This window comes from Podarcis tiliguerta, assembly GCF_965153285.1.
Source record: "Podarcis tiliguerta genome assembly, chromosome: 7".
Classification (NCBI taxonomy): Eukaryota; Metazoa; Chordata; class Lepidosauria; order Squamata; family Lacertidae; genus Podarcis; species Podarcis tiliguerta.
Genome location: NC_139540.1, coordinates 74,695,819 through 74,718,610, shown reverse-complemented (window position 1 = coordinate 74,718,610; position 22,792 = coordinate 74,695,819). Strand labels below are relative to the sequence as shown.

General features: G+C 44.3%; 1 protein-coding gene and 1 long non-coding RNA gene across 7 annotated transcripts in view; one reads left to right on the top strand and one right to left on the bottom strand.

Moving 5' to 3' along the window:
- Nucleotides 1–22,792, top strand: part of TRIO (trio Rho guanine nucleotide exchange factor) — a 257,003-nt gene that overhangs the window by 230,822 nt on the left and 3,389 nt on the right. For 5 of the 6 annotated variants that reach the window (XM_083449240.1, XM_083449242.1, XM_083449241.1 and 2 more), the window contains exons 45-55: nt 150–227; nt 2,320–2,511; nt 6,333–6,510; nt 7,614–8,386; nt 11,201–11,448; nt 12,373–12,511; nt 16,093–16,120; nt 16,956–17,118; nt 17,292–17,413; nt 17,513–17,591; nt 19,496–19,696. In XM_083449240.1, the coding sequence (XP_083305366.1) occupies nt 150–227; nt 2,320–2,511; nt 6,333–6,510; nt 7,614–8,386; nt 11,201–11,448; nt 12,373–12,511; nt 16,093–16,120; nt 16,956–17,118; nt 17,292–17,413; nt 17,513–17,591; nt 19,496–19,696 (2,201 nt within the window). The remainder of the gene's footprint in view (nt 1–149; nt 228–2,319; nt 2,512–6,332; nt 6,511–7,613; nt 8,387–11,200; nt 11,449–12,372; nt 12,512–16,092; nt 16,121–16,955; nt 17,119–17,291; nt 17,414–17,512; nt 17,592–19,495; nt 19,697–22,792) is intronic. The other variant, XR_014513332.1, reaches the window with a different exon arrangement.
- Nucleotides 168–22,786, bottom strand: LOC310681658. Its single transcript, XR_014513458.1, has 5 exons — nt 22,680–22,786; nt 21,929–22,408; nt 12,271–12,416; nt 9,242–9,365; nt 168–303 (listed from the first exon to the last, which is right to left on the bottom strand). It is a non-coding gene; the product is annotated as an uncharacterized lncRNA (long non-coding RNA).

Below are 22,792 nucleotides of genomic sequence, written 5' to 3'. Positions count from 1 at the left end.
CTCCCAACAAATTTTATTATATAGCCTGCATCTTTGATGTGTGCAATCAATCTTGGTAGTGGCACCTTAGAGAATCTGAAAAGAATAACTAAAAGGCATTGCACAGTTGACTGTTCTAATCTCTCTCTCTCTCTCTCTTGATTCAATAGAGGGCTGTAGATGTAATGTGTATAGTCCCAAAACGGTGCAACGACATGATGAATGTTGGTCGTTTACAAGGATTTGATGTAAGTCCTTCCTTGGGTTTGGGCACCTTTTTCTTCACAAACAGCATCCTCCCATTTCAATCTGGTTTCGAGTCACCTGGAAGCATTTTAAGAATAAGTGCATGTACTCTTAACATTTGGACTTGTTTCAGCTTCAAAATTACTCCCAAAATCCAATTAAAGTGCCTTTTTCTCGCTAGAGGTTGAAAACAGACCATAGGGAAGTAGCCTTCTCGCTCGCTTGCCCCTGCTAGGTCCCTGAACTGTAATGCTGGCAGGTGGGCAGAGCATAAGGTTAGGAATAGTACAGGGAACCGTGCCACTGTAGGCTTGCACCCAAACTTAGATCTCATGGTCTCTTGTCCCTGTCCCTGTTTATCCTCCTAGAGCGCCTGGGCTGGATCTACACTGATCTGGAAAATGCTATTAAAAAATAGCTCCCAGTGCAATTTCCCATTGGCAACACATCGCTACTCTACAGCTCCCTCTGGTGTTACATTTTTATAACACATTTTAACGTTATAACTCACCAATGTAGATTAGTCCCTGTTCTCATCTGACCTATGCATCTTGGATGTCACTGTTGTTTGAACAAGAGCCAGTATATAATGTGCAGAGATAATGCAGTGAGCCCAAATTCACGTGGCTGTTGTGTAATAATGGCTCAGATGATATACATCAGGTGGAAGTAAGGCATAGCTGTCAACTTTTCCCTTTTCTTGCAAGGAATCCTATTCGGAATAAGGGAATTTCCCTTAAAAAAAGGGGGAAAGTTGACAGCTATGGAAGTAAGGAGCTGCATTGCTGAACCCCACTAAATTGTACATTTGCTAACGAGTGGGGCTGCTTGCTTGTGACATTTCGAGATGTCTCCCAAAGGAAGTGTGCACACAACCCATGATCATGTGGAATGGGAAGAGGCTTCCTGATGACCATGAGAGATTGTGCGATTTTCTTTCTATGATCTTAACTGTATTGATCCCACTGTTTCTGCCATTTTGTTGTTGTTTTTAATCAGTCACATGTCCCTTTGGATTCCCAACTTCGGTCTTCTACAGGCTACAGTCCTTCAGGGATAAATATAGCAGAGCACCATAAGAATGTAGATATAGTTTGAATCGGAGAGCAGCACTAATTCTCAGTAACATAGAATCATAGAGTTGGAAGAGACCACAAGGGCCATCGAGTCCAACCCCCTGCCAAGCAGGAAACACCATCAGAGCACTCCTGACATATGGTTGTCAAGCCTCTGCTTAAAGACCTCCAAAGAAGGAGACTCCACCACACTCCTTGGCAGCAAATTCCACTGTCGAACAGCTCTTACTATCAGGAAGTTCTTCCTAATGTTTAGGTGGAATCTTTTTTCTTGTAGTTTGGATCCATTGCTCCGTGTCCGCTTCTCTGGAGCAGCAGAAAACAACCTTTCTCCCTCCTCTATATGACATCCTTTTATATATTTGAACATGGCTATCATATCACCCCTTAACCTCCTCTTCTCCAGGCTAAACATGCCCAGCTCCCTTAGCCGTTCCTCATAAGGCATCGTTTCCAGGCCTTTGACCATTTTGGTTGACCATTTTGGTTGCACATAACCATGTGGAATGTAAAAACGTTGTTAGCCATACTTTCTTTGGTAATATAGCTACTTGTTTCAGCTGGAACTGGATCCAGCAATGGGGCAAGTTGATCCTGTGCCGCTCAGAGAGGAAGGAATAACAAGTAGGGAGAGCACCCAATTAACTCTAATTGCAAGAACGGTTGAGCATATCTTCCAACAAATTAGAGGTATAGCCTCTCAAATAACCCAATTACCCAAAGAGGTCCACAGTTTATCAGTTCATAACAAGCAGGCATTAACAGAACACCATAGTACCAAAGTGAACTGGCGACAACAAGAGCAGACCCCTAAGCTCAACATAGAACGCGCAGAGGCTCTTAAAACAAACTCTTCTTATTTATTCTTCCCAAAAAGATCTGCATGACAATTTGTGGAAGGCCAGATCAAACTCCTAACTGGAAAGGTGCCCAGCGTTCCAAATGACATTTATCGGACTTATTTCAGCCGATGGACTAAAACGGGTTGACTCAACTTGTTCTGGCCTCTCTTTTTTAGGGTAAAATTGTTGCCCAGGGTAAGCTGTTGCTGCAAGATACGTTCATGGTTACAGATCAGGAAACGGGACTCTTGCCACGTTGCAAAGAAAGGCGGGTGTTCCTGTTTGAACAGATTGTTATATTCAGTGAACCACTAGATAAAAAGAAAGGCTTCTCAACGCCAGGATTCTTATTTAAAAACAGTATCAAGGTAAGTCTTCTGCATATGTTTTTTCTGGGCTTGAGGGTTCAATTCCATTTTGACAACAGTTTCTAATCCAACTGTGCTCATAGTCTGTTTAAAGGGGGGGTGTCCCCTTCCTCTGAGATTAATCTCCTGATTCTGCAAAAAACACTGGGAAAGGGTTTATTTCAAAGCTTAGTGAAAATATACCAATGATCAGGAGGTGAAAAGCTAGCTGTGGGTTAAACCACAGAGCCTAGGACTTGCCGATCAGAAGGTCGACGGTTCGAATCCCCGCGCCCCTTCCGTTTCTCCTACCGCTTCGCTGAAGGGGCGCTGCACAGCTTTCCCTCTCCAGCTTTCCCTGCGCAGCGCCTCTCCAGCGAAGTGAAGCCAGGAGAGCAAGAGGGATCGGTGCGCACTGATCCCTCTTGCTCTCCTGGCTTCAGCGAAAGCAACCCGAAGCCTCCTGAGCACAGTGGGAGCGCTCCCTCAAGTGCCTCCCTAAAGTGACTGGGTTTTAGGAAATGGTTTTCAGAGAAATTAAGTGAATTTCAAAGCAGGAATTAACTTCTGTTGCCTACTTTGGCTGCAGCACAAATGCTTATTATAGCCAGAAATTGGAAATACTTGCAGCAAACCAGCCAAAAGGCCTGGAACACAGTCAGGTGTGGTTTCTCTTAATTATGGGGGAAATTGCAAAATGCAGTTGATTAGGAGTCAAATTTTAAAAGACTCTCATGTGTCTGGCAAAGCTTTATAAGTTAATATATCAAAACTGTTCCAATCAGGTATGCCAGCATTTAGAATGCTGGACCATCCCATAGTAAGTCTGGAAATTGTAGATGGTGTCTTGTGAACGATGTGCCTCTTCTAAGAATCTGTCTAATGACATAAAGAATTTTATTGATTTATGGCAACATAACATTGCTCAACCCCATACGTCAACTGCAAATGATTGTTGTACTTCCTTTACCTGTTTTCTGTGCTGGTGTGCTTTTCCAAACCCCATTTTATTCATGCACATTCCCACTGTTCATCTTTTAATCTCAGATATAAATCAATATCTATGTTTATATTGAAACTCCATGAAGGTTTACTCCGTGAAGCAGTGCGCCCTCCTCCCCTTTATGTGTCCATAGCGCACACATTGTGATCAGGCCCCTTGACCTCCCTGCCCTTTTCAGTATGATTCACCCTTATCTCACCATACTTGGAAGCTGTAAATGTGCGTTTTCCCACCAGGTGGCCTCAACAACTCGCTTCGCAAACTGGATGTGAAGATGTTGTGTCCTTTATTGGCTCATCTGTTGGAACGACTTCCCGAGTTTGATTTCTGGGTTGTTTGTTCACACTTGAGTCAAGATCCCAAGCTGTGCTTGGTCACTCCAAAAATTGCTGCAGAGAGCGCTTTAGTCTGTCAGCAAACTAACCTGGAATGGAATTTTATGAATCCCTCCCTTCCTCCGGGGAGCGCAGAGTAGCAATTTATTCTCACCAGTGCCCTGTGACGGATGTTGGGTTGAAAGAAAAACGATTCAAACAAGGTCACCGCAGAGAGCTTCGTGACTGAGTGGGGACTTGATTCTAGGTTTGCCAAACCCAGCACTCTAGCTATTGCAGCACACTTAATGCAAAACTACTGTGTGTTTCAGCGGAGCTAAGAGGAGCAGGTGCAAGTTGGCAAATGGCCTGCTGTTAAATGTTAACCTGAGATGAAAGTTGGACTGAAAGAGGTTGTTCATAGTTACTGGCAGCATCTTGTATTGTTTTGTAGCTCAGCCTTGCAAAAGAGCCCGCACAAGTTACTGGCCTGTGCAAAAAATTATTAGTATGCTAAGAGACTAGTAGCCTGTTATCTCCATGCTGGCCAAAGAGGGAAGTAAGCATGGAATTTTAAAAGTTGCCTTCTCCCAAGAGGACTGGTGGACTCCACTGTTTCCTTGCTGATCACAGAAGAGGGAACTATCCCTCTTCTGTAGCCAGCACAGAAACCAAACAAGCTTGAACAGAAGGGGTGACATGACCCCTCCCTCCTTTGCCATCATGCTCACGTAAAGGTAAAGGTAAAGGGACCCCTGACCATTAGGTCCAGTCATGGCTGACTTTGGGGTTGCGGCGCTCATCTTGCTTTATTGGCCGAGGGAGCCGGCGTACAGCTTCCGGGTCATGTGGCCAGGATGACTAAGCCGCTTCTGGCGAACCAGAGCAGCGCACGGAAACGCTGTTTACCTTCCCGCCGGAGCGGTACCTATTTATCTACTTGCACATGCTTTCGAACTGCTAGGTGGGCAGGAGCAGGGACCAAGCAACGGGAGCTCACCCCGTCGCGGGGATTTGAACCGCTGACCTTCTGATCAGCAAGTCCTAGGCTCTGTGGTTTAACCCACAGCACCACCCGCGTCCCTATCATCTCACTTACCTGCATGAATTTCCTTGTCGTCTACCAGGCAAGCTGTTAATTACAAGGCTGTTGTGATATCCTCCTCCTTTGACTGTCCCCTGCAACAAATTTCCCTGTTGCTGCATTCTGCAGCTTTCCTAACCTTTGAAATGGGATTGAGGATTCCCATGTTAAGGCCACCAGCCCACTTTTATGTTTCATACCAGAGTGGCATGGGATGCAGTCATAGAGGACCTGCTCCTACTTTGCTTGGGTAATGACAAATCTGTAGGGACACGTGGAATGCTGAGAATAAGAGGCACTGTCTCATTCGTTTGGTGTTGAGCACGACTACTCCCTGGTTTAGCACTTTTTCTCATTTCTAGGTGTATTTGAAGCCTTTCGAGCAATTCCCCCTCATCACTAACAAATTGATCAGGTGTCAAAGTGCAAATGGCTTCTTCTGTGCAGGGGCAATTCAGAAATTCCCTTGGCAAGCAGGGAGGGAAGTTTTTAGAAACTTAAGAGAGGGTGCGTTTTTCCTTCTTTGCTGTCAGGCTGTTTTGAATGATTAACATAACACTGGCTGTCTAGGTAGGCTAGTGAGATTTGCTTGAAGACTTGAAATTAAGACATGACTATTATTATTATTATTATTATTATTATTATTATTATTATTTTTACCCCATCCATCTGGCTGGGTTTCCCCAGCCACTCTGGGCGGCTCCCAACAGAATATTAAAAACATGATAAAACCTCAAACATTAAAAGCTTCCCTAAACAGGGCTACCTTCAGAAGTCTTCTAAAAGTCAGAGAGTTGTTTATTTCCTTGACATCTGATGGGAAGGCGTTCCACAGGGCGGGCGCCACTACCAAGAAGGCCCTCTGCCTGGTTCCCTGTAACCTCACTTCTCGCAGGGAGGGAACTGCCAGAAGGCCCTCGGAGCTGGACCTCAGTGTCTGACCTGAACTATGGAGGTAGAGACACTCCTTCAGGTATTCCAGGCAGAGGCCTTTTAGGGCTTTAAAGGTCAGCACCAACACTTTGAATTGTGCTCAGAAACGTACTGGGAGCCAGTGTAGGTCTTTCAAGACCGGTGTTATATGGTCTCAGCGGCCACTCCCAGTCACCAGTCTAGCTGCCACATTCTGGATTAGTTGTTGTTTGACGCTTTGTGTGGGCTGGGCTGTGAACAAAATGGACTAGAAATGAGTGTTACAAATAGGCTCTGGTGCATTGCATCCCGAACTCCAGTGCCAATAGGCTCTGGTGCAACAAGTTCTCCAATTGCTAGTGCCTTTTCTGAGGTTGCTTCTGGCTTTGGCTGTGTATAGTTGTGACCTTCTTGCAGAGTGGTCTTTATTGGGAATTCCTCGACATGGGTGCTCCTGCTAAGTTACCACATGCCATCTGATCAAAAGTAGTATTTTCTGAAAGCTTTTCCCTTTTTCTTTTTAATGAAGGTGAGTGGCCTGTGCTTGGAGGAAAACATAGACAACGATCCCTGTAAATTTGCACTAACGTCAAGGGCAGGTGATGTTATGGAGACTTTTGTTTTGCATTCCACCAGTCCAGGAGTCCGCCAAATGTGGATCCACGAAATCAACCAAATCTTGGAAAACCAGCGTAATTTTCTAAATGGTAAAGTGAACTTCATTTCTACTTCCTACTTAAAGTTTCAGAATTAATCTAATTCTCCAGACGGTTTCCTTTGTCTTGCTATTTTAAAAGTCCCCCTCCATCACGGTTCCGTATTTTGAGTTCATTGACGGAGCTAATAATTTTGCATTCCTTGTGGAAGCTTTTTGTCAGAAGCTTTAAGTTCCTTCCCAGTAACCTTCCATGCAGAATCACACTGAAGCTAAATTTCTAAAAGCCAGCCGTAATGGTTTGTCATGTCGTTTTGCTTACCTTGCTTGCTTGCTAATTAATTATATTTGAGAGTGGATGTCCATCTTCCTTTTTTAAAGAACTTCTGCTAAATATCTTGTCCAGCCCTGACTTCCTCTTTTTAGCACAGATAACCTAAATAATGTCCCACAATTTATTCAGTTTAAAATACCTAGATAGCATAGTCTGATTTACAGATGCATATTTCAGATAATCCCATTTTTTCATCCACCCAAAATTAATTCACATGGTTGTTATAATGCCACTATTTCATATAAATAGATCGTCAAAGCAAAAATCACTTTCACTTCGACATTCTTGGACAAATAAGAAGTTGTCCATAGTATGTCCATACTGTAATTCAGTAACTCACACAACGCAATGTTAATTTAATCACAGTTGTTTCATAAATAGTATTGTTTTCCTTTTCAAATACATCAGAATTTTTTGCTGCCATGAGTATATTTGCTTTTAAGTTGCTTGGCTTTATCTGGGAATGATGGTGTGAGTAATACCTGCCAAAAAACATGGCGATTGTGCAAAAGAAGATACAGTCAAACCTCGGGTGTCAAACGTAATCCATTCCGGAAGCCCGTTCGGCTTCCGAAATGTTTGACAACCGAGGCGCAGCTTCCAATTGGTTGCAGGAGCTTCCTGCACTCAAGCGGAAGCTGTGCTGGACTTTTGGCTTCCGAAAAACGTTCAAAAACCAGAGCATTTACTTCCGGGCTTTCAGCATTCGGGAGCCAAGGTTTCACTGTATTGTTATTGGGGCAACTGAATTTGAGACTCTTATTGACAACTGGCTTTGCATTGCCTTCCATTTTTGTGTGAACCCCTCTTGCTTTTCTCAGCCTTGACATCACCGATCGAGTACCAGAGGAACCACAGTGGTCCTGGTGGCGGCGGCGGCGGCAGCAGCAATAGCAGTGGCCCTAGCACCTGCCCTGGAATCCCCAGCTCCAGCCGTAGCAGGCCTTCCCGGATCCCGCAGCCGGTCCGACACCATTCCCCAGTCCTGGTCTCCTCTGCAGCCTCAGTCCAAGCAGAGGCAGACAAGATGTCAGGTATGTCCATTCACAATTCCTCCCTGCCTCCCCACACCACCACCACCCTAGAGGCTGGCCTTAGCCAGGCAGGCAGGCACCCGGTACCAAACGCTCAGCAGAACGGTCCAGAGAGAGAACCCGAGAAGATCCCCAAGATGAAGGCGATGGAGAGCCCCCGGAAGGCATCGGGAAGCGCTTGCGGCTCGGCAGACGCGGATCAGAGGGAATGCCGCGGGAACTCGGAGGAGATCCGTTCGAGGAGCAGCGTAGGATCGCTGGCGCTGGGGAAACCGAGGCCCGGAGCCGTCTCGCCAATAAACTCTCCTCCCGCAATGACTTTCCCTTCTCCTTTTGGCAAGGAAGCCTTTCCTCCCAGCAGCCCCCTGCAGAAGGGCTCCTTTTGGAGCTCCATCCCAGCATCCCCTGTCAGCCGCCCCGGCTCCTTCACTTTTCCCGGGGACAGTGACTCCCTCCAGCGCCAGGTCCACCGCCACTCTTCACACAGCAAGGACACAGACCGCATGAGCACATGTTCCTCGACCAGCGAGCAGTCAGTACACTCCACCCAGAGTAATGGGGTAAGAGCTGGAGCGCTTCTATCCTGCGAGCTCCTCTAAAAACAAAAAAATCTTCCCATGCTCCTCCTCCCTTCCTGTGCGTTGCCATCATTCTCCGTACTAACTTCTGGCTCTCTGGTGCTGCACCGCTGCTCTGAAATAATAATAATCAATCGCTCCCAGTCTTTCTATGCAAATCTCAGTAGAAACGTATGTCGCCTCTCTGTGTGTATACATAAGACATGAACTTGCAGTATGTATACAGACACGAAGAAAGCCTTTCTAACTCTAAATGTGACTTCCACCTCTGCTGGGAGGGGGGCGGAAAATCTGCTAGTCTGGTTTCTACTAACTTGCTGTTGGCTTTCTCCCCCTCTAACACAAAGGCACAAATTAACATTCTGTGTACAGCTGCCCTGGTGGAGCTCAGTTTGCGCCTCACCTGTTTTTCCATAGGCAGGTTTGCTTAGGGATTCCTCTGCCGTTCATATACATGCATACAATTCACCCCCCGTGCCACCCCAGCGAGACTTTGAAGAAAATAAGAATCTCCCCGCTGGATCAAAGCAAAGATCCATTCTGTTCCCAACAGTGGCCAGCCAAATGAACCCAAGATACCCACATGGCAGTACATGATTTCAACACTCCACTCCTCTCCCCTGAACTCTCCGACATCCAGTATTCAGAGAACATGGAGGTTCTGTTAGGCTGCGCTTCCTGTGTTTCGGTTGAGCTGAAGCATTCTGTTGACTTGCTGTCTTTTAAAAACCCGTACCTGGTCAAGGAATCTTACAGCATCACAAAAATAAACCCTGATAAATACACTTAGTGCACACAAATAGAAGGCTACCGTAATCAAACCTCCAAGCTAAATACCTTCTGTTCTCTAAGAAGCGCTGCGCTGGGGCCACCTGGAGATTTCATTTTTCAGCCCGCTCTGCGAGGAAAGATCAGGTTGTCGGCCGGCAGACCTCGGCTCCTTTTCTTTAAAGCTGCCAATCTGGAAATGCAACCTGGCAGTCAAAGGACACCTATTGTTATTTTCAGAATAGTCGTTCTTCAGGGGGGGTGCAATAGTTGCATCCTCAAACTCGATGCTGGTCTTAAAACCACACCCTTTCCCCCACCCCACACCCCAATTTAAGTGTGTGGTACACTTCTTCAGCTCCTTTCACAGCTTCCGCACAACCTCGATCGCACATCACTTGGCCTTCAGAACCTTTCTTGAAAGCATGCACTTACTTGGTTGAATTTTTTTTTAACAATGTAGACCTCTTCTGATTTCCTCTTTCACTCACTGTATTGTAGCTGTAGGGTAAGAAATTCCGCTTTGCATGTTTGTTCTGTTTCTGAGCTCCTGTTATATTTATTTGATTTGGCTTTGGCATACCTCCTTAAATTGTTTTCATAGCTTAGGGAAATGTCGGCTTGGCAGCCAGCATTAAAAAAAGGTTGTTCACTGTAAGGGATGGGGCTGTTCAAGGTAGTATTTCTATGTGTTCTTAATATGCTGCATGGGGGGGGGGGAATGCCATTTCTCCATATGGAGAAAATGTGCTGCAGAGGCGGATAGCTTCATACTAGGAACTAGCTGTCTTGGGTTCGAGATTATACCTATGCATCAGGCAAATAGCCAGAAGTGGCTTAAATTTAAAGCAAAACAAATCTTTTAAGAGGACTCGGCAGTTATTTGAAGGGAGATTGCCTTAATTTTTTAAAAAAATGCTTCTTAGACTCTTACACATAGGGGAAATAATAATTTTCCCTCCACCACCCATTCACTAAAGGTGGATACTGTTCATTTCACCAGCAAACAGGAACATTTGAAATAGGAATCTCACCATTAATGGAAACACCACCTTCCCCTTTAGGCTTAGCAGTATATTTCTTCCCCAATTAACTTTCCTTTTCCAGATATTGTATTGGGATAAAGGAACGACATACTTCCCTGTATCAGTGGCTGGAAACATCTTGTCCCCAAGTCATTTTTGCAGAATCTGGGGATTTGTTAAATTACTGCCAATCTCTGATTTCAGCCAAATAAAAAAATGTAGGGTTGTTTTTTTTAATAGTTCAGGCATCTGGTGTTCTTCAGCCCAGAATGGGTACTATCCAGTGCTTTCTGGACAGAATGAATTTAGCAGCACTGGGATGGGCAGGGCATGCAGCTTACAAACTCTAGAAAAGGCAGGGTAAGGTGACTTAGTGAGCCATTCCTGATAAAATGATCCCACTAAACCATAGCTTATCACACCAGAAGGTAGTGTCAGTCCCACACCACTTGTTACTCACCAGCTTTAACTTGGCTATTTCAAATTGCAATTCCCTGTTGCCTCTGAAATGGGGGACTGAGATTTAATGTTGGTTTACTAACCAATATCTTAAGCTGCTGTTGGGTACTGCTTTTAAGCTCCTGATGAGTAAACAGGCTGGTGCTTGTTTGTTTAATGGAAGGTTTACAGAGATTTTCTTAAGCCCAAACGTGCATCATTTCCTGTCCTTAAGAAAGGAGGCTAAATGATTAGTGCATGAACATAAAAATAACAGGTTCACACTTAATGATGGGATATTAAGAACATAAGCCCTCCTCCAACTACTGGTCAGTTTAATTTACTTGCTCTGTTTAGTAGATAACAGCTCCTTGGGGTCTATCTAGATTCTGAAAAATCTCAGTACTCATATGGTTCGTTTAATACAAGCTTATTGAAATGACTATTCTTAGGAGCTAATGTCACGGAAGAGAGGCATTCTCTCCCCCTTCTCCCCGGTATTTTTGTAAACTGTCTCCTTTTTCCTCCTTGTTTTCCTCTCTCTACCTGATTGGTTCACCGACAGAGTGAAAGTAGCAGCAGTAGCAATATCTCCACCATGCTGGTGACACACGATTATACGGCAGTGAAGGAGGATGAGATTAATGTCTACCAAGGAGAAGTCGTGCAAATTCTAGCCAGCAACCAACAGAACATGTTTTTGGTGTTCCGAGCCGCCACTGACCAGTGCCCCGCAGCCGAGGGCTGGATCCCCGGCTATGTCCTGGGGCATACCAGTGCAGTCACCATTGAGAACCCCGATGGAACAATGAAGTAAGTGTCTCGGGTGCTCCTTTTAAGGTGGACATTTTTGGTAAGATTGTTAGTTTGCCATGCACCCCAGAGGAGTAGCTGTGTTGGTCTGTTGCAGCAGGAAAACAGGCACGTGATAGACCTGGCTGGCTGTCATGGACTGGTTGGACACAAAGGCATGCTGGGAGGAACCAGTTGAGGAACCCCCCAAGGGAAGGAGGCTCAGAGACTGGAGATTGGTGGTAGGACAACAGTGAGAAGACTGGGAAGATGAGATGTTAAAAGCTGAAGAGGTAACAGGGCTTAGTGAGCAGGGAGAGTTTGTGGCAGAAAGAAGTATAGAATCAATGTCAGAAGCAGGGAAGAGGAATCCCAGGAGGCAGAGATGGGTCAGGCCTTCGAAGAGTCACAGGTGTTCCCCCCCCCCTTTTTTTTTTTTTCTTTCGTGGAAAGGTAAGTCTGAGGCCTAGTTTTCACTGAGGTGAAGAATCTGGAGTGGTTGAAGCTAGACGCAGATGGGAGCTTACATAACAGAGTGCTTTCTCATGCAAAAATAAATCGATCTTTTCACAAAGAAAACTTACATGTGAAAGAGGAAGCTGAGCTCGAATTCTTCTCCCGATATATAGTTTTCTATGGGAGAAAACTTTTTTGTATGGATGAGAAAAAATAACTGAGCCCTGCAGTCCGAAAGGGTGCAGCCTAGACACAGGTTTACAAATGCAGCAAGAACTAGGCTCAAACTAGTTGTTCCTGTAAAAATGATGACAGAATTCATACTCTTTGAGTCAAGGCCACCAGAAGAACCATGTCATTTCATCGATCATTTGTTCGTATACTCACTGTTTGGTGGATTATCCGTCAGATGTTCCTCCTTCTGCATGTTTTAATGTTTTCCAAGGCAAGGGTCCAGCTAATCACAATGCTGTTGTGTTCTGGCTTCAGGAAGTCGTCATCTTGGCACACAGCACTCCGTCTAAGGAAGAAATCTGAGAAAAAAGATAAAGACAGCAAAAGGGAAGGCAAGCTGGAAAATGGTTACCGTAAATCTCGAGATGGACTTGCCAATAAGGTTTCCGTGAAGGTAACCTTTCTTCCTCGTGTTCTTAGTTGTTCTTAGTCTATACAGTACAACAAGTATCTCACTTTAACAGTACTTTTTTTACTTGAAATACATTTGCACCAGTGTTCTTTTCTACCTTTCATTACTAGAGATACAAAGTGCTGAAGACCTGTTTTCATGTCGTGTTTTAGGGCAACTGTATATAATTCAGATTTGAGTATCCCTGTACAGGCTAACCTACATACTGGAGAGTAAATCCCATTAAACTCAGTCTTATTAGGATTGCACTGTAAATGTGATACCATTTAAAGGGGGGGATATCAGTTAGTAAGATTCTTGCAGAAATATGGTGGGTTGCACCTTCTGTATTTCAAAATCTGTCGTTAACATGCAACTAGAGCCGTGGTTGAAAACTTCACGTGGGAATAGGTAGTAGGAGTGAAGGTTTAAGATTGGAACTCTCTGATGTAGGTATTCTCAGGTAAAGGGTGAAAGCCTGGGTTGACTATAGCAGTGTATTTTTTTGTGTTGGGAGGGAAGAATGGGGGAAAGTTTTCATGAGGAAAAAAAGATGGCTGGACTCAGGAAAGGAATCATAGAATCATAGAGTTGGAAGAGACCACAAGGGCCATCGAGTCCAACCCCCTGCCAAGCAGGAAACACCATCAGAGCACTCCTGACATATGGTTGTCAAGCCTCTGCTTAAAGACCTCCAAAGGAGGAGACTCCACCACACTCCTTGGCAGCAAATTCCACTGTCAAACAGCTCTTACTGTCAGGGAGTTCTTCCTAATGTTTAGGTGGAATCTCCTTTCTTGTAGTTTGGATCCATTGCTCCGTGTCCGCTTCTCTGGAGCAGCAGAAAACAACCTTTCTCCCTCCTCTATGTGACATCCCTTCATATATTTGAACATGGCTATCATATCCCCCCTTAACCTCCTCTTCTCCAGGCTAAACATACTCACTTAGCCGTTCCTCATAAGGCATCGTTTCCAGGCCTTTGACCATTTTGGTTGCCCTCCTCTGGATACGTTCCAGTTTGTCAGTGTCCTTCTTGAACTGTGGTGCCCAGAACTGGACACAGTACTCCAGGTGAGGTCTGACCAGAGCAGAATACAGTGGCACTATTACTTCCCTTGATCTAGATGCTATACTCCTATTGATGCAGCCCAGAATTGCATTGGCTTTTTTAGCTGCCGCGTCACACTGTTGGCTCATGTCAAGTTTGTGGTCAACCAAGACTCCTAGACCCTAGAGTAGGTGCAACAGCTTTTAAGAAAACCATTAACAACCAATAAAAGTTGGCAGCCTGAACAAGAACAGTAGACACCTTGTAGTAGCTTTGTTGTTGTTTAGTCATTTAGTCATGTCCGACTCTTCGTGGACCAGAGCACGCCAGGCACTTCTGTCTTCCACTGCCTCCCGCAGTTTGGTCAAACTCATGCTGGTAGCTTTGAGAACACTGTCCAACCATCTTGTCCTCTGTCTTCCCTTCTCCTTGTGCCCTCCATCTTTCCCAACATCAGGGTCTTTTCCAGGGAGTCTTCTCTTCTCATGAGGTGGCCAAAGTATTGGAGCCTCAGCTTCAGGATCTGTCCTTCCAGTGAGCACTCAGGGCTGATTTCCTTCAGAATGGAGAGGTTTGATCTTCTTGCTCTCCAGCACCATAATTCATAGTTGTAGTAGCTACGTTTGTGCATTGCTAAGGACCTCATGTTGGAAAACGATAGGGGTACATTGTCTTATGGTTGAATTCAGCAGCTTGCCAGGCGAAATAATCCCCACCCCCACCCCCATCTGTCCCTGAGCCAATTTCAAGGGACACAGTGGCAAGGGAGGAAGAAGCCCCGTTGTGTAAGCCAGAGTCATCTTTGCACAAGGTTTTGACCGGTGGGGCTCGTTCAGTGCATTTTGCACACTGAATGGCTGCCCGCTTTTAACAACAAACCCCTTCCTTCCTTATGGAACAGCAAAATGCACAAAGAGACTGCAGATGGTACAGATAAAGCTCGTTCAGCTTTGTTCAGGGAGTTATATTACAGGGAATATTACTCACTTTCATTTTTTCTGGAGTGCATGAGTCAACTTTCAGAACACACAGGTTGAGCTCACAGGAAGCAACCGTTTGCTCAGAGAACAACAAATATTCTTGACCTGTTAGCAGTTTTAAGGCAGAAGTGCACATGCTCTATGTTGGCCAAACCGCCTTTAACATCAATCCGCAGTTCAGAAGTTAAAAGAAGCATCTTTTCTGAGTCCTAATTAATCCTTTCAGAAGCAGTAGTAACAACCGCTTCCTCAGTGTATTGACACTAATTTTACTACCATGAGTTAGGATATTAGATTATGTAAGAAGAGATAAATAATCTCTTTCCAGCAGAATTTTGTGTATCTGATGCAGCATCCATAACAGACCACAGGTGCATGACAGAAGCCTCCAAAAGTTTACAAAGCTTTAATATCAAATAAATCCCTTTGCCATGACTTCCTACAATAAATCCAGATCCATACTTCTACACCCCATTTTAAACATTTTCAGTACCCCCAAAAAGGGCAGTTCTCAAGTCAAATATATTATCAATATCGTATATATATATATATATATATATATATATATATTATCAAGACAAACTGTTATATAAATATCACTTCCATACAGCTCTAACAGAACAATAGATGGAACTGTTACTCACTTTAAGCGGGGGGGGGGGGGAGCATTTCTGAACCATTGTAGGTGAGAATACTTTGGGCTAGACTTGTAGTGAATAAAATTCTCTCTGTATAACATCATCATGTACAGTGGTACCTCTGGTTACGAACTTAATTCGTTCTGGAGGTCCGTTCTTAACCTGAAAGAGTTCTCAACCTGAGGTACCACTTTAGCAAATGGGACTTCCCGGTGCTGCTGCGCCGCTGGCGCACGATTTCTGTTCTCATCCTGAGGTAAAGTTCTTAACCCGAGGTACTATTTCCGGGTTAGCAGAGTCTGTAACCCAAAGTGTTTGTAACCCAAGGTACCACTGTAATATCATAGAGCCATCATACTGGCACCATGGTTGGGTGATGTCACAGATGATATTTGGTCACCATGGACCCACCAGGATTCTGAGCACTCCACAATTCCTGTGCTGAATGAAAAGGGAGTGTAAAAAGATTTTCAACCTGCCTGAATTTTACCTGGAGATTAGATCTTCAGAGGAGCAGGGGGCATTGTAATCTGGTACGTCTTCAGAGACCCAGCAAAGGGGATATTTCTTGGTGGCGTTGTCAGTCAGCAATGTACTGCTTTATCTTTTCAGGAAACATTTTGGCATAAAAATCTCACTGCTGGTCTCTAAATGTTCCATTTTAGGGAATGTAGTGGGAAAAGCTTTGTTAGTACAAGTGCACAGAAAATACCACGTTGTCTATTGATCATGATATGTTAAGTACACCTGGCTATGCTGATGATTGTTGACCTTACAACATCATTGAGCACAACTGCACACAGTCTTCTGTGTCAACAGTTGGCAGATGTTTAGACTTCAGTTTTTAACCTTATTGTCCTTAAGAAATGTCTGGAGACTTTCGAAATGCTAACATTTTTCAACTTCCCTTTTCAGCTTCTCAACCCCAACTACATTTATGATGGTAAGTTGTGTTTAAGTTCACTGTTGCCAATAGTATGAAAATACATTTTTTCATTACAAAGGCAGAGGAAGTCTAAAATGCATTTAAAATGCGGCTGGTGAGCCTGCTAAGCCAGCAGAGGGAACTATCTGTGGGGCTGCAAAACGCCTGGGGAGTCGTAGATGCAATCCCTCTTCAGACATTTTCTAAATACCATAATGGCCAAACCAGTGGGCACCAGAAATGGGCCTTGGTGCTGAACAGTAGTCAGTGATGTGTGAGCCACCTGATCTGACTAAAGTCTTTTCAGTTTAAATGTAGAGATGTATTTTATCAGAGAGGCAATAGCAGAGATACAGTTTCTCCAATATCTTGGTTAAGTCATGAGAAACATTGCGTTGTCACAGGAAAAAAAGAGTGGCTGCATCTGAGAAATAACATTTTTTCCTAGCAGAATGTGAGACACAGTGCACTAATTGTGTCCGTCCCCCTTGACTAGGCAGGAACCCACATGACAAACCTTTTCATCACTTCCTCCTCTCCTCCTTTTGCTTTCAGTTAATTTCCATGTCGGAGCCAGACAGAGAAATCTGTTAAGAGGCAGCCTATAGAACCAGAACAATAAAGAGAAATAGAAACAAATAACATAAGATCTAAGGGTTCGTTCCTAGTCTCTATATAGGTCACACACATCCTAATGGGCCTTAAGGCATATGCTGCCCTATATTTTTACCAGACTTAAACTGTACTGGCACTAACCGTATCGCAGAGGTAACATGCAAACTGCATGTATTTAAGTGACAGAGAAGATGTATGAATTAACTCTTTAATGGCAATTGTTTCCTTCTCTTCCCAGTTCCCCCAGAATTCATAATACCATTAAGTGAGACAACATGTGAGATAGGAGAGACTGTCATTCTGAAATGCAAAGTCTGTGGTCGTCCCAAAGCTTCAGTAACTTGGAAAGGTCCTGAACATAACACACTGAGCAGTGACAGTCATTACAGCATCTCATACAGGTACCTGTGGCTTCTTCATTTGCATGCTTTATACTGTGTCAAAAAGGGGGATTTGTGAGATAGTTGGCAAGAAAGCATAAAGAATATTTTGAAGGGACTAAATGATTGTGAGCATAAATACCAGTTGAGTGTTTATAAATCTCACATGTTTACAAATTTATAATATTTTGCAGTGATTTGGGAGAAGCATCTCTGAAAATCATTGGTGTGACCACAGAAGATGATGGTATTTATACCTGTGTAGCTGCAAACGATATGGGTTCAGTTTCATCTTCAGCCAGTCTACGAGTTTTAGGTGGGTCTGTCTCTGTGGCAAGGAGGCACAGAATAAAGAGAGCAATGCTTTTCACATGTTAAATGCTCAATGTTAGATTATTTTTTTTCCACTTTTCAGGTCCTGGAAGTGATGGGATCATAGTAACCTGGAAAGATAACTTTGATTCCCTGTACAGTGAAGTGGCTGAGCTTGGCAGGTATGATTCAGCCTATTTTTGGAAAGAAATGACTTCTGTGTTGAGATGGGCATTCAGCTGTTCTAGCATACATTCAAGGACCCTGATAATGCAGAAATCAAGTGCTTTCTTAGAAAAGAGTTTGCATGGCAAGAGTAAACTCTAAGCTTTTGGTGCTGGGGTATGAAAAGTAGCCTAAAACAATGTTATTACTTAACGTATATTAATTAAAACCTGAGTCATGCATTGGAGCAACTTCCACTAAGGAAAAATCATGTCATTCAGCTAACATTAATGTGCAAAAGCTACCAAACCAGAATGAGATCAGGCAATTGTAAAATCGCCTCCACACCATTTTGGTTACATATGAATCGGGCAAAATAAGCTGAACTTTGGGGGATCTTTGGACAGATCAATGTGCATTCAGAGAGGCTGCATACACACAACATAGTTTAGTGCTAATGTGCACAAGCAGAAAGGAACCTGCAAGGAACATCAAGCCTGTGCTCCTCTTCTCTGTTCATTCATAGGCAGGAGAATTGGTTTCACTTTTTATGATCGACTTCTTGTTGCATGTGATTATGGTTTAAAGTGAACTCATCACTTTCAAAACAAGCCAAACCATGGGGTATGCAGTTGGCTTGTTTAACTAAACAGAGTTTGCTTTAAACCACCATCTCTGGTTCAGACAATGAGCCAGGAATTGTGAGAAATGAAACTTAATTCTGATGAACCCCTCCTGGCCCAGAGGTAGGGAGGAACATATGAGCCCAGGTCTTCATAAGAGCAGCTTTCTACTCATGAATGTAGCTCTAAACTCTGAGTTTTAATTTTGTTCTTGTATTTCCCTGTTATAGCTGGCTCACATGAAAATACTGATACATACACTTATCATAAGAGCATCATATTTTTAACTAGCACACCTGACTGTCCAAAACATGACAAACACGCCCAGACTGATTTAGTATACCATATTTTTCGCCCTATAGGACGCACTTTTTCCCCTTCAAAAATGAAGGGGAAATGTGTGTGCGTCCTATGGGGTGAATGCAGGCTTTCGCTGAAGCCTGGAGAGCGAGAGGCGTCGGTGCGCACCGACAACTCTCGCTCTCCAGGCTCCAGGAAGCTATCCGCAAGCCTTGCGCACCCGGCGATAGTTCCCCCGGCGTGCAAGGCTTGCAGGCAGCAGCCTGCAGCGCGGAGCACGGGGCGCCCTCCGGAGGACGCCCTGTGCTTCGCGCAGGTGTCGGCAAGCCTTGGGCACCGGGGGGAACTCCCCCCGGAGCTCAAGGCTTGCGGGCGGGAGCATGGGGCGCCCTCCGGAGGACGCCCCGTGCTTTGCGCAGGTTTCGGCAAGCCTTGCGCACCGGGGGGAACTCCCCCGGGAGCGCAAGGCTTGCGGGCGGCAGCCTGCAGCGCGGAGCACGGGGCCCCCTCCCGAGGACGCCCCGTGCTTCACGCAGGTGTCCGCAGCCTGCCGCCCGGCGCGTGGGGCACCCTGAAGCAGAGCGCCCCTCGCGCTGGGCAGACATTGGCCAGCCCCACAAGTTTGGGGGACAGCGGGGAGGCGCAGCGTCGCCATCCCACTGTTCCCCGACCTGGTTTTGGGGGGGAAATAAAGGGAAATTTTTTTTCCTTTATTCCCCCCCCCCCAAAAAAAAAGTAGGTGCGTCCTATGGGACGGAGCATCCTATGGGACGAAAAATACGGTACTTCATATAAATTATTATTATTATTAAAAATTATTTAGTATTGTAAGTGCCTCAGAAATTGGACATCTAGTTGCATTTCAAAGGGAGAAAGTTTCTCTAATAGTTCAAGACCAGCTTTGAATATGTATGTTTGCAAGTGTGGGGTGCGAAAATAAATACATCTCTCTTCCTTGCCGTGTGGAGGTGACTTTCCTTTCACCGTTTGTTTTGCAGGGGCAGGTTTTCTGTCATTAAGAGATGCGATCAGAAAGGAACCAAGCGAGAAGTAGCCGCTAAGTTCATAAATAAGAAACTGATGAAACGAGATCAGGTCACCCATGAACTCGGAGTTATGCAGAATCTCCAACACCCTCAGCTTGTCGGCCTCCTGGACACCTTTGAGAGTTCCACCAGTTACATCTTGGTGTTAGAGATGTGTGTGCCCTTTTATGTTACCTAATGTTATGTTGTGGATTATTTTATATGCCCCTTTTGGGCCCAGATTCTTCCCAAAGTGGTCAACAGAATATTAATGCAAAAGGAAAATGCACTAAAACTACAATAAATCAACCAAAACAATATAACATCTAAAGAAAATCCGTATAATGCTAAACATAGAAGGAAAAAATAGGCAAACTGTTCCCAGCCCCAGCCCCGCTAACCCCCCTAGCTCATCACCCATTATCCCAATACACAGCACAAAACCTCCAGATAAAAACATGGCAAGCCAAAGGCCTACACCGTCTTAAAGACTTTCACAAAAACAACAAACCCATACTGACACAAGAAAAACAAGACATACTTGGAGACACCCAAATACCCTGGCTAACACAGCACCAACTACACACCTTCTTAAACAATCCAACAGTAAAATCAGGTGCCACTAGGCCCTTGACCACCTTTGAAAATCTTCTCCTGACAGTTCTTTGACACAACGAACAATGGGAGCATGACCTAGGCTATGAAATTAACCCCACCCAATGGACTAGAAAGTGGTCTAAACCTCCATCTCAGCCAAAAGAAAGGAACTCACACTGAAACTCACTACAGATGGTACCTAACACTACAGAAACACTACAGAAACTGGCATTGATACGCCCAGGAATAACACCAAAATGTTGGAGAGGCAGCACCTCTACAGGCACATACCTGCACATGTGGTGGGAATGCCCCCAAATCCAACCATTCTGGACAGCAGTCCTAAAAGAGATATGCAAAATAACAGGTATTAGAACTCAACCCAGAACTTGCCCCACTAAACATTTTCCAAGAGCATCATGAACGCTCACATGATAAAGACCGTATAATCCACCTACTCTCAGCAGCCAGACACTGGAGAGACCAGTCAGGAATGAACATGGACCAATGGTACCAAATTGTATGGGAAACAGCCTTACTAGAAAAGCTAACCAATAGACTGCAACTGTCACGGGGACAAATAGAAGAGGATGCCTTCACCCCAGTGTGGCTCTCCTTTATCACATACACAGCCCAGCAAGACGACAACAAAAACCCACCAACAGCATACAAAACAATCTGGTTAACCTGACCCCCACCCCCCACCCACACGCAAACAAATCTCACTGCAGCCAACTAAACACAACCAAGCATTCCTTGGGCCCCCCAGCCAACCTCTTTCACTACCAAGGAAATATAATAAACAGAAAGAGAACCTTCCCAAATGATACTGACATAAAAACCCCACATACAAAATATAATAATATAGGTTTACCATTTCCCCACCTCCCACCAGGCAATAGTCCTGTTACTGCAACCTGCAGATATTTTGCTCCTACGTGAAGTTGGTGATACATACGACTCTCAACTTACGCAGGGGTTGCGTTCAAGGGATAGTCACCAATGCCAAAATTGCTTATAGTCAAAACACGTTGAGTTGAATGGTGGGTGGGATTGCGAAAGTCTCTTTTCCAAGAAGCTAGCCCCCTTTTAAATGTTTTGTGTGTGTTGTTGTTGTTAAGCACATAAAACTGAATGTGTGCATGTTGCGAGTTATTCCTCGCTATTAACTTTGAGGGGGGGAAATACATTCCTGTTTAGGTAAATGTAAACATTACTGTTTACCAGGGTATTTGGAAGCTAAAAGTTCTGTCCCAGGCAACCCTGAAATTAATAGTTGCAGAGCGGGTGATTGCTTTTCATTAGTTTTTTTGGAAGGGGATTTTAAACCATTTTAAAATATGTTTTAATAGCATTAGTATGGATACTTTTGCAGCCCTGGACTCCTTTGGAGGAAGATGCGGGGTATACATCAAGCAAACAAGCATCCCTCTAGCCTCTCTTGCCTCACACATCTGGTTGCTTGGAAAGCCACTCAGTCGGGATGCCAAACGAACCAGGATTACGCCTGAATCCTTGGTTCAGACATGATGACAAACCACATTTAAAGCAAGCTGAAACTGATAAGCTAACAGCAAACCACGGTTTCAAGTTATGGTTTGTTGCCGCAGAACAAATGGTGGTTATTTGTGCAGAATGTGTTTGGGTGTTCAGACAAACCATGAATTAAACAAACTATGGCTTAGGAGCTATGTTGTGAGCCTCCATCCATAGTTCTTCAGGCACTCTGTCCACCAAATCTAAATCCTTAAACCTGTTCCTCACTTCCACTGTGTATTCATAAGGGATTTGATTTAGATTGTATCTTACCAGCCCAGTGGTTTTTCCTACTTTCTTCAGTTTAAGCTTGAATTTTGCTATAAGAAGCTGATGATCTGAGCTACAGTCAGCTCCAGGTCTTGTTTTTGCTGACTGTATAGAGCTTCTCCATCTTTGGCTGCAGAGAATATAATCAATCTGATTTCGATGCTGCCCATCTGGTGATGTCCATGTGTAGAGTCGACTAAACAACAAGAAGAACAATGGCTTAGCTCTACATTCAAACGTGGCCAATATGTTATGCTCTTGCTTTCTAGATGTTAAATGTTGAAGATAGGAAAATCTTACATGATTAGAATTTTACACTTATTTTGTCAGTACGTCTTCATAAATACACACCTGAGTGTAAATCAGGCTACATTTCTACTTCAAGTTAATCCTAAGAACAATTAATCACAGAGCAATAGTGGAGATTTCTCACTTCATGATGAGATTTGTGTGGGTTAAAAAAAATAGTTACCGTATTTTTTGCTCTATAAAGACGCACCAGACCACAAGACGCACCTAGTTTTTGGAGGAGGAAAACAAGAAAAAAAATATTCTGAATCTCAGAAGCCAGAACAGCAAGAGGGATCACTGCACAGTGAAAGCAGCAATCCCTCTTGCTGTTCTGGCTTCTGCACAGCCTGCATTCGCTGCACAGCCTGCATTCGCTCCATAAGATGCATACACATTTCCCCTTACTTTTTAGGAGGGAAAAAGTGAGTCTTATGGAGCAAAAAACACGGTAATTTATTTCTACATACACACACCCCTCTATAATAGTTAGGACTAGCTCTACCATGCAGCAGAGTTAAATCATTTGCTTCCCCGCCCCCCCACCACCCGAATGTGGACAGCTGATGATGATTAACA